The sequence below is a fragment of the Euwallacea similis genome, chromosome 4 (genome assembly GCF_039881205.1).
Source record: "Euwallacea similis isolate ESF13 chromosome 4, ESF131.1, whole genome shotgun sequence".
Classification (NCBI taxonomy): Eukaryota; Metazoa; Arthropoda; class Insecta; order Coleoptera; family Curculionidae; genus Euwallacea; species Euwallacea similis.
In genome coordinates, this window is record NC_089612.1 from 3740541 (window position 1) to 3751958 (window position 11418).

The following is an 11418-nucleotide window of genomic DNA, read 5'->3' on the forward strand; positions in this document are numbered from 1 at the left end:
ATTACAAGAGTAATGTTAGACTTACTTGAGAGTTACTTGGATTCCGGTCATTTCGTTTTCATGGATAATTTTTACAATTCATTTGATTTGGCCAGCCAACTTGCCGCCCGTTCCACTTATTGTACAGGCACGCTCAATGCTAAAAGAAAAAATAATCCTCAGGATATTGTAACAAGAAAACTAAAGAAAGGAGAAACTGTTGTTAAGTATTCTGGCAATATCGATGATCAGCAAATGGAAAGACAAGCGTGAGGTTCTCTACATCTCAAGCGAGTACGACAACGAATTGGTGGACTATGTAGGCAAGAGAAATTGCAATAGACAGAAACCAGTCGCAATTCTGTATTACAATAAACACATAGGTGGAATTGACAGACAAGACCAAATGAATGCATACTATCCTTGCGATAGGAAAACCCTAAGGTGGTACAAAAAAATAGGAATCCATTTTCTGCAACTGTTACTACTAAATTTGCATTACCTACACAATAGATATTAAGGAAGTCGAATGTTTTTGTATGAGTTTAGACTGTTGGTTTTATGCAGTCTCTTACAAATAGATGACTCTAAAATTCCGACGCCAAAATTGTCGTTCACACATGTTCTAACAAAAATCTCTTCAAAGGTAAAAGACGGACGTGTAAACTGAAAACTTTGCAAAGTATGTTCAACAATGAATCTCAGAAAATAAACCACTTATCTGTGCGAACAATGTCCAGGACGACCTGGATTTTGCGTTGGCACGTGTTTTGATAGCGCTCATCAATGATTTTTTTTTGTTGTTCTTTAGATGATTTATTAGTATTTATTATAAAAATATTTTGTTTAGTTATAAGTTTTCGATGAGCTTGTTTTTCGTTTTTTTTTTGTAATTTTTGTTTATTTGCAAAGTCAATAATTTAACATTTTATTTTTTATTTTTTGTTTTATTTGTTCTCTTTTATTGAAAATACAGTTGCGCACATAAGTATTTGGAAATGGCGGTGTTTTATTTTAAATTTCGTATAATTAGTTAAAAAGGTTGCAAATTGAATGGCAATTATTAAAAACATTAAAATCCAAGTATTAACGTTATTTTAAAAGTTTAATAAAAGTTCGAATTATAACATACAGTGTAGTAAGTTGATCAAAAGCGGCGTGCGCCAATAAACGATAAACAAAAGTATTTGGAAATCGTATTCATACGTCAAAATTCTTTAGTTGCACTTAAAATTTAAACTTATTTCATCAATAAGCCAAATCGGGAGTGTTATCAATGAATTAATTTTTACTATTTCACATTTAAAAGTCGTTATAATAGCATAACTAACTAGTTAAAAATGAAAACTAAAGAAATTAGTTTACCAGAACGCGGGCTTATGATTAAACTACATCTGTGTGGTAAAACTTATCAACAAATAAGTGAAACAATGAGAAAATCTATTTCTACAGTTGGGTATATAATAAAGAAGTTTAAAACTGATGATTTTATCAGAAATAAGCCCAGAAGACGTCCAAAAAAACTCACGTATCGGGAGGAGAGAAAAGTTGTATAAGAAGTTTAAAAAATCCTCATAAAAGTGCCAGAAATATTGTTGATATTGAACAGATTTCTGGAAAGTCAGTTAGTTCGGGTTAGTTCAGGTTCGAGACCGTCAAACGTACATATATTAAGAAAGAGAAGCTATGCGGGGAGAATAGCCAGAAAAAAACCTTTCATTAGTAAAGTTAACCGTCGTAAAAGACTGTCTTTTATAATGGAACATCATAACAAGCCGATAGAATTTTGGAGACGCGTCATTTGGTCCGATGAGATGAAAATAAATTTATTTGGTTCCGACGGACGACAGTATGTGTGGCGATGACCAGGAACCGCATTCAAAAAAGAAAATCTGCCTCCAATGGTTAAACATGGCTGAGGTTCGGTGATGTTATGGGGGTGTATGGCTGCCCATGGTGTGGGCAATTTACATATTATAAACAGTATTATGGATAAAATAATATACATTAATATTCTAAAATAATATTTGGCTAGTGCTCAAAAATTAGGTCTTCAGGAAAATTATTTGTTCTAGCAGAATAATGATCCCAAACATTCGACTACAATAGTCCAATAGTGATTATTGTACAACACTCCAAAATGCCTGCGTACACCTCCTCAGTCACCGGATCTCAACCCAATTGAGCATCTTTGGCAAAGTTTAAAAAATCGAATAAGCAAATACAAAATCTCCAACAAAACAGACTGTATTGCGGCTATTTTTGAAAAATGGAGTAAAACTGACGTTCAATAACTTGAAAAACTTGTTGATTCGATGCCAAAACGGTTAAAAGCCGTTATCAAAGCTAAGGGTTATTCGACTAAATATTAGAAATTTTAATACAGATTTTGCTTTTCCTGATGAATTTTAAGAAAAACTTTCCAAATACTTTTGTGTCATTAGTTTTATGGTTGTTTAATTAAATATTTAATGTTATTGTTTTCGTAAGTATCATACTGTTCAGAAATATATGTATTAATAAATAACTGGTTGATTCGTTTATTCAAAATTACAAACGAAATGGTATTAGTTATTCAATTAATGCACATGTTGGTTAACATGGTTTATTAATTATTATTTATTAAATTAATGGATTTAGAATATAACGTTATAAGCACTATGAAGCAGTGTACCTTACAACAGAATTGGTAAGTGTAAAAATAGTGTCACGAGTGACCAGTCGCGATGTACACGGAATGAGTGTCCATTGGAAAGTGAAGTTTCGAATATTTAAGTAATTTTCCTAACCTCATCGGTGAGAAAGTCAGAAAGGATTTTACTGTACCCGAAAACTTTAATTTGTAGTTGTAAACCAGAAAATATAGATATTTGATCTTAGGTGAAATTTGAACAAGCCTTCCGAAGGGTCAATGATAGTTACCTTGTGAAAGTACAAGATGGTACGACCAAAACGTGCCTTCACGGGCTTTGCCAAATTGTGATATTGTAGAGCTAGCGATCCCTACTAATAAAATCTCTACCGAACCAGATGTCGATGGAGTGAATATATACAGTGGGTCGCATTAATATTCGAACACTATGGTAGTTAAGTATTTGCTGCTTTTAAACTAAGCTGGTGTGAAATTAATAAATCCCTTGTTTTATAATAAGTTAAATCACACATTCTAGATATTCAAAACATAATTTTTATTCTCCCAATTTATACACATCTTTTATTAATCAATATTAAGTGAAATATTGTTTAAATTTAACAAAGCAAAAATATTCGGATAAGTCACATGTTATGCAGTTTGAGCGTCCTATTCTGCTGAATTATTTGCTGGATTACAATGTTTGTAAACATATCTTTAAGCGCTACCTCGCAGAATTACTTTAGTTGTGAAAATGCCACGTGAAGGTAAAAATACGACGTTTGATATACGCCAACCTGTGATTTATAATCACAAGAAAGGAAAATCATGTAGAGAAATTGGTAAATTATTAAAATTGAGCAAGAGCACTGTAGCTGATATCATAAAAAGGCGTGAGGATAGAATACAATCTGTTCTTCAAAAAGGTTGTCCAAAGTTATTGAACGATCGTGATAAACGCAATATTATGAAAAAAGTGAAGAATAATCTATCGAATAATAAATCGAATAATAAAATTGGAAAGAAAGTTCATGCGTCTACAGTGCTTCGAATGATTAATGAAAATGGATACCATGGTAGAATTCCCCGGAAAAAGCTATACATTAATGATGTTAATCGAAAGAAAAAATTATTGTTTGACAATCAATACATTTCTAAAGAACATAGTTGGTGGAATTATGTGATATTTGCTGATGAAAGCAAATACAATTTGTTTGGTTCAAATGGACATAAACTTAAATCAGGGGGTGGACAAAATAATATGAACACCTGACATATACACAACATTTATGAACTAATAACGTGTTGGACCCCCATTTGCTTTTATAACAGCTGCAATTCTTCGCGGAATAGATTCATAGAGTGTCTGAATAGTTTCCAACGGAATATTATCCCATTCTTCTACCAAAACATCCGCCAATTGCTTCAATGAGGTCGGAGGTGGAAATCTGTTCCTCACACGTTGCTCTAAAATTCCCCATAATGGTTCAATTATGTTAAAGTTAGGCGATTGTGCTAGCCAGGGAAGATGTTTGATTATATTTTGATGCTCCTCAAACCAAGACTGAACCTTTTTGGCTTTGTGTATAGGCGCATTATCATCTTGGAATATGGCAGTGTTTGGCAGCAATATGCTGGTCAAGGTAAGGACCTCATCACTGAGGATGTCGAGATAATCATTCGCAGTAATCCGACCAGTCAAGTGAATGATAGGACCAGCTGAATACCACGATATAGCCGCCCAAATCATAACTGAACCTCCTCCATGCTTCACAGTAGGCAGCAGACAGTCCGGATCATAAGCTTCTTTTGAACTTCTCCATACATAAATACGGCCGCTTGTAGGAAACAAAGTAAACGATGATTCATCGGACCATACCACATTCTTCCAATCATCAAGTGTCCAATTTTTATGATCGTGACACCGCTTGTTTCGTAACTTTGCATTGGCTTTCGTTATAAAGGGTTTCGCAATTGCAACCCTTCCATGAATGTTTCCATGAATGCCTTGTAGAGTTTTCGCCGTACTGTTTTTATCGAAACAGTATTACTTAAGTGAGTGTTGAGTTCTGCTGTTACTTTTGTTGCGGTAGTTTTATGTTGTCGGGCCACAATTCTTTTTAATGTTCGTCGGTTTCTGTCCGTTAACTTTGTGTTTCGTCCACTATTCCTCTTCGCTGATGATGTTTTGCCACATTTTGTGTATGCTCTCATTACCGTGGATACTGTTCCTCGTGAAACGTTAAACAATTCAGCTGTTTTTGTTACACTCGCTCCTGCTAATCGGGTCCCAACGATTTACCCTCTTTCGAAATCTGAGAGATCACACATTTCATCGATCCCTTGTTGTAACTACTGCATAAGAAAGCACGTAATATACCGAAACATAACCAATAAAAGGTACACATAAATTGTACAATATATATACATCGCATCATTTGCGTGGAAGCAGTGTTGCCAACGTGAAACAAGTTGTAGTTTATTGCATAGTGTTCATATTATTTTGTCTACCCCCTGTATATATGGCGTAAAGCCAATGAAGAGCTTCTTGTTAAAAATTTCGGACCAACCCTGAAACACGGTGGAGAAAGTGTTATGGTTTGAGGCTGTATTTTGACTGCTGGAGTGGGTGAATTAGTTTTCATCGATGGAATTATGAACAAAAAGAATTATTTAACCCCTTTTAAAGAAAATTTAATTAAAAGTGCTACTAATATGAATATTCGGCAAAGTTTAAAGTTTTATCAGGATAATGCTCCGAAACATAATTCGCGTATTGTACAGGAATATTTATTGTATAATTGCCCAAAAGTATTACATCCTCCTCCACAGTCACCGGATGTAAAGCCCATAGAAAATCTATGGGATTACTTGGATCGTAAAATCAGAACATCACCCATAAAATCCAAAAATGAATTAAAACTACGATTAACTGAAGAATGGTCACGTATTCGACTATCATCGACTATCAAAATTATTTCTAATATGTCTAAACGATTGAGGTACGTAATTAAACAAAAGGGCTTTAGTATTAAGTATAAGTATTAAAATGGTTAAAATATATTATATTGTTAATTAAAAAGTAATCATTCGTAGTGTCTGAATATTTTTGTTGTGTTAAATTTAAGCAGTATTTCACTTAATATTGATTAATAAAAAATGTGTACAAATTAGGGGAATAACAATTATGTTTTGGGTATCTAGAATATGTGATTTAACTTACTATAAATCAAGGGATGTATTAGTTTCACAAACAGCTTAGTTGAAAAGCAACAAATGCTTAACTGTCATAGTGTCCGAATAATAATGCGGCCCACTGTATATGCAAACCTATAACAAACTGCTTTCGTTATTAACAGTATGTTTTTTCCTGATAAATGGAAAATAAGATCATTTTTAATAATAAATAAAAATAACATTTCCGAATATTAGGTCGTGTAGTATGAAATGAGTAGATTCTCGAAATGCCATATTCAACTGCGAATAACTTCACTCTAAATCTATATTTGGACTTGACTTTTTTATGTGGAAAACGCACATTCTTCCTCTTTCGATCAGAGTTTAAAGTGTTAAAAATTATTGAAAACTTTTATTTTTACAAAAATTTTTGTGCAGCCATGCAAAATAGTGAAATTCGTGTGTTAATGAAATATGAGTTCCACCGTGGAACCACAACAGCTCAGACGGCTCGCAATATTAATGATGTGTTTGGTACTGAAGTCACTTCACAGCAAACAGTATCTCGTTGGTTCATGAAATTTCGTTCTGGCAATTTTGACCTAACAAATGAACCACGTGGACGACCTGGAACTCAAGTGGATAACGATTATCTGAAAGTGTGGAAGCGTGGTGGAAGCGAATCCACGTCAAAGTGCAAGCGAATTATCGTTAATATTCAGTGTAACCAAAAAAACAATATTGACTCATTTGGCTGAAATTGGTAAGGTGAAAAAGCTGGACAAGTGGGTACCGCATGAGTTGAGCGACATACAGAAAGAACGACGTCTCGAAGCTTGTTCTTTGTTGTTCTTTGTTGTGCCGGTATAATAACGATCCATTTTTGAATCGGATTGTTACTTGTGATGAGAAATGGATCCTATATGACAATACCAGACGTTCATCGCAGTGGTTGGATCAAGATGAACCACCAAAACATTGTGCGAAAAAAAATCTTCATCAAAAGAAGCTTATAGTGTCCGTTTGGTGGTCCAACGCAGGTGTCATCCATCACAGCTTCATGAAACCTGGTGAATCGATTACGGCTGATGTCTACTGCCGACAACTGACCGAAATGATGAGGCAACTGACGGTTAAGCAGCCAAGATTAGTCAATCGAAGCGCACCGCTATTGTTGCACGACAACGCTCGGCCACACACCGCACAAGTCACCTTGGCCAAGCTACAGGAGTTGGAATTGGAAACTCTTTGTCATCCACCGTATTCACCCGACTTAGCACCCACTGATTACCACTTCTTTCAATATTTGGATAACTTATTGGTAGGGAAAACATTCAACTCCGACGAGGCTGTCAAAGCTGCCTTCCAAGAGTTTATCGACTCCCGGCCTGCAGGCTTTTACAGCAGGGGAATCAATGAACTTCCCGTTAAATGGCAGAAGTGTATTGATAATGGTGGTGCATATTTCGATTGACAATAAAAACATTTTATATGAAAAAAAAATGACTAAAGTTTCAATTCAATTCTACTCATTTCATACTACACGACCTAATACTTATGTGCGTAACTGTATGTGTTTGATTGTGAATGTGATGAAAAATTACACTTTTTTCTTGTATTGTGCTCTTTAAAACGAGCCACTCTCGCTTCGACAGGAGTCGTTCAACATTGGAGTCAAGTTTCGGGCTCCGGTTCGCTTGACTCCGATAAAAATCATTAAATAAAAAATTAGGAATAAAAAGTATTTACCTTTGTATGTATCTACTCAGATGACTAGATAGATAAAAAATAAAAATTAAGTAAAAATGGAGCAAGTGATGTAGTTTTTATGGTAATCCATCCGTTAACGGACAGCAGTCAGTGTTATTTGAATTAGTTGCGACGCCCTCTAGAACTTTATTGTTAGGCAACAGCGTATGTAAGCATTGCCGGATCGCTAGATAATTATCAAATTATAAGTTAGCTTTTTTGGGAAGATCATTAAAATAAAATTAATGATCGAAGTAATCTCCTTATATCATAATTTATGTTTAAAGGAGATTTGAAATTAATCAATATTTATAGGTGCAGGCCATGACATGAACATAACTATTTGCAATATTTGATTTTTCGTACGATTATAATGTATGTCTACGTTTTCCATCTGGCAACACTGCTTCGGTCAGTAACTCTTGTGAAAATGTAAGGTTAAGAAATGGAAAGTTTATTAAAATTTGGTCATGGTTTTTCGAAGCTTTCTCTCAATACTGGAAGAGGAATTTGGCAAGGGTGAGTTTACTGCTCCTTTCTAGTACCTTTCTTTTAGCAGATTTATTCCAGCACTATTCATTAACCTCATAAAAATTAATAATTAGTAAAAATTGCTTTATAAGTATGTAAGATGGTCGTGTCTTAAATAAGACACGTGAATTGCTTTCTTGCCTTATTAGCTTCAACGCGATGGCTTCCAACAATAAAAGTCCCAAGTTTTCCAAGAAGATTGGCACCCATAATGGCATGTTTCATTGTGATGAAGCATTAGCATGTTTTATGTTGAAGCTCCTTCCTGACTATCGAGATGCTGATATTATACGTAGCCGGGACCTCAAGGTATTTTTTTCTTATTAATAAAAAACTGTGTCATTTATAGTTTCATAGAAATTGATTTTGCTTCTAAATTTGTGGTTAATTAGATTTTAGAAGACTGTGACATTGTTGTGGACGTTGGTGCAACATTTGACCCCAAGAGACATAGATATGATCATCATCAAAGAGGATTCAATGAGACTTTAAACTCTGTAAGGCCTGATTTGGCACAAAATAAATTTAACATTATAAGGTGATTAAATATTATTTACCTGTATTATTCAAATGCAATTTCTCTCTTTTTCTATGGTCTGCAGGCTGAGTTCTGCTGGTTTAATATATTCCCAATTTGGTCTTGAAATCCTCGCTGAAATCATCAAACTCAACAAAAAAATACCCACTCCAGATATACTTGAAGCACTTTTTATATATGTTTATGAGTATTTTGTTGAAGAATTAGATGCAATGGATAATGGTATTCCAATGTATTCTGAAGGGCAGCCAAGGTATAAGATAAACACTCATTTGGGGGCTCGAGTTCACAGGCTTAATCCTTCATGGAATGATCCTAACCCTGAAGATGAAGAGGTTTTGTTTCAGAAAGCTATGAAACTTGTGGGACAGGAGTTTGTCGAAGTTGTGTTAGATGTAAGTTTTAATTTGGTTATTGATTGGAACGAACAATTAAGTGATCCTTTCAAGTGAATATTTTGTTTGGTACTATAATTTTATTTAAGTTAGTTAAATTTTATTTAAGTTAAAAACTTATTCTTAGTGAAGGTTTGGATAATTATTTAAATAAGACATTTAATTCAAGGGTTTTAATGTGTGGTGGCCAGCTAGGGAAATAGTCAAAAAAAGTATAGAAAGCAGAAAGGAAGTGCATAAATCTGGTCAAATTATGGTGCTAAATGATAGATGCTCTTGGAAGAATCATCTTTATTCAATTGAAGAGGAGCTCAAAATTGAGGGGGAACTTAAATTTTGTCTCTTTCATGACGAAAATAGTGACACTTGGAGGATTCAAGCCATCCCTATTCAACCTAACAGTTTTGTTTGTCGGTAAGTACATGTACTGTAGTCATATTTAGATTAATACAATATTCAAATAAGATTTGGCTCTTCAAAAATGTGTTTCATTATAATGTTATTGTTTATAGTGTCTTTTTACATAAAAACTGGAGAGGAGTTCGAGATGAGGAGCTTAGCAAAGTGGCCAACATCAAAGATTGCATATTTTGTCATGCCAGTGGATTCATTGGAGGTAATAAAACGAAAGAGGGCGCACTAGATATGGCCTTGCGGAGTTTACAAGCGGCCCAAATAGACAAAGATTAATCCATTTCATTACGGTTTAGGTTAATTTTCTGCTGAAATGTTATCTAGAACTAAAAAAATACAGTAATAAAGGAAATAGAATAATTTTTACAACGCCATTTTATTGTGCATACAGGTATATTTACATATACACTTGTCTTAAACATATAATTTATCTGGAAATTTGTTTGGACAGAATTTAACAACGAATACTCATCATCATCATAATAAAGGTCAACAAAAACAATAATAATTACTCGCTAGGGTAACTGAATAGATCGAGGAAAAACAACAACAAATCGCCTAAACACTAATTTAAAAACAACTATTATAGGGTAAAAGGTTTAATTTTACTATATTTTGTATTGCATTTATAATGATTATCGTCTTTCTGATTTGAGCCTCGGGGGTGTTGCACATGGTTTTCTAGCGAAGAAATGCCGCCAATATCTCATTTTAAATGCAATCAACGAATTTCTTCTTAAGTAACTTTGAACACACTCTTGTCTGACACCGAAATATGTCTTTTTTAATATAGTCCTATTTTACACTCCCGTTAAATATATATTAATATAAAAAGAGAACAGAAAAATAGAAATAGTTGAGCTACATTCATTATAATAAATATATTGACATTTATTTATTTATCGAAAGTACACCATTTTCCTTTTAATAACTATAATAAGTAATAAGAATATAAAATGAGCACGTTCTTCTTTATTGAGACACTTAAGGGTTTCATCTAGTTAAGTCCACACTGAGAGAAAGTGAGAGAGAGAGAGAGAGAGAGAAAGATTGTTTGTCCTTAATCGACTAGATGACAGGGAGGGGGGAGGGGGGCGCTGAGGTCCTATTACGCACGCCTGAGGTTTGCGCAAGATGAGCGTCGAAAATTGAAAGTCTTTTTTTTCGTTCAACTCAAAATGATAAAGTCCACTACTTATTTAAAATAATTAAACAAATAATTACTACTAAATAGTTTGAACGTCAGGTACAGACGGGTGACGGTTTTTGCGCATGCGCTTGAAACGAAGTAATGGCAAATAATCGCTTAACTTCACGTTTAAGGAGAAATGTATGTTTGTAATGGCCAGTGTTTTTTAGTACATCAAAATTGGTAACTGTCACTGTCGTTTACGACACATGTTCTGTTATTGTTGAGTGTGATGACTGGCTCTGCACAAAAATGGCGTAACCAGGAGCATCTCTTAAATTTGTGCAGATGTTAGAAAATTTTTCCGTTTTGGAGATGTTTTGAGAAATGAATGAAAATCAGAAATTCATCTATGATATTTTTACTTCTAAGGGAATATTTTTTAACATAAGAAAGTTACAGTTTTTGGATTTTTTATTATTATTATTTTTTTGAACTGAGTAACAGCTACGTCAAAATTGATCATTGGAATTGTTTTTATAGGATAAATTAACCAAAAATGAATACAATATCTGGAGGACTACCGCTAAACATAAGGAATTTACATTTTTTACAAATATTAATTTATTTTTTAATTAAGTGAAAGCTAAGTTAAAACTGACAATGGCAATAACTTTTCTAGGAAATATTAGCTGAAGATGTGTAAAATTTCAAGGATATATTTGCAAATTTGCGACAAACAAAAAAAAAAAAGTGAATTTTGTTTCTTTTACTGGGTCAACAGAGCTCCGTGCAGCAAATCTCTTAGGGAAAATTTTCAACATGTCGATTTTTCTTAGTTACAACTTTTTTTAGCTATTTATAATGATATTTT

General features: G+C 33.8%; 1 protein-coding gene across 2 annotated transcripts in view; it reads left to right on the forward strand.

Moving 5' to 3' along the window:
* LOC136408581 (MYG1 exonuclease) overlaps positions 1–9714 on the forward strand; it is a 102320-nt gene extending 92606 nt beyond the window's left edge. The window contains exons 1-6 of one of the 2 annotated variants that reach the window (XM_066389651.1): positions 7964–8056; positions 8218–8377; positions 8461–8606; positions 8671–9001; positions 9171–9415; positions 9514–9714. In XM_066389651.1, coding sequence (XP_066245748.1) covers positions 7983–8056; positions 8218–8377; positions 8461–8606; positions 8671–9001; positions 9171–9415; positions 9514–9691 — 1134 coding nt within the window. In that variant the 5' untranslated portion in view covers positions 7964–7982 and the 3' untranslated portion in view covers positions 9692–9714. Of the gene's footprint in view, positions 1–7963; positions 8057–8217; positions 8378–8460; positions 8607–8670; positions 9002–9170; positions 9416–9513 lie in introns of those variants that run through there. The other variant, XM_066389652.1, reaches the window with a different exon arrangement.
* Positions 9715–11418: the final 1704 nt, after the last annotated feature.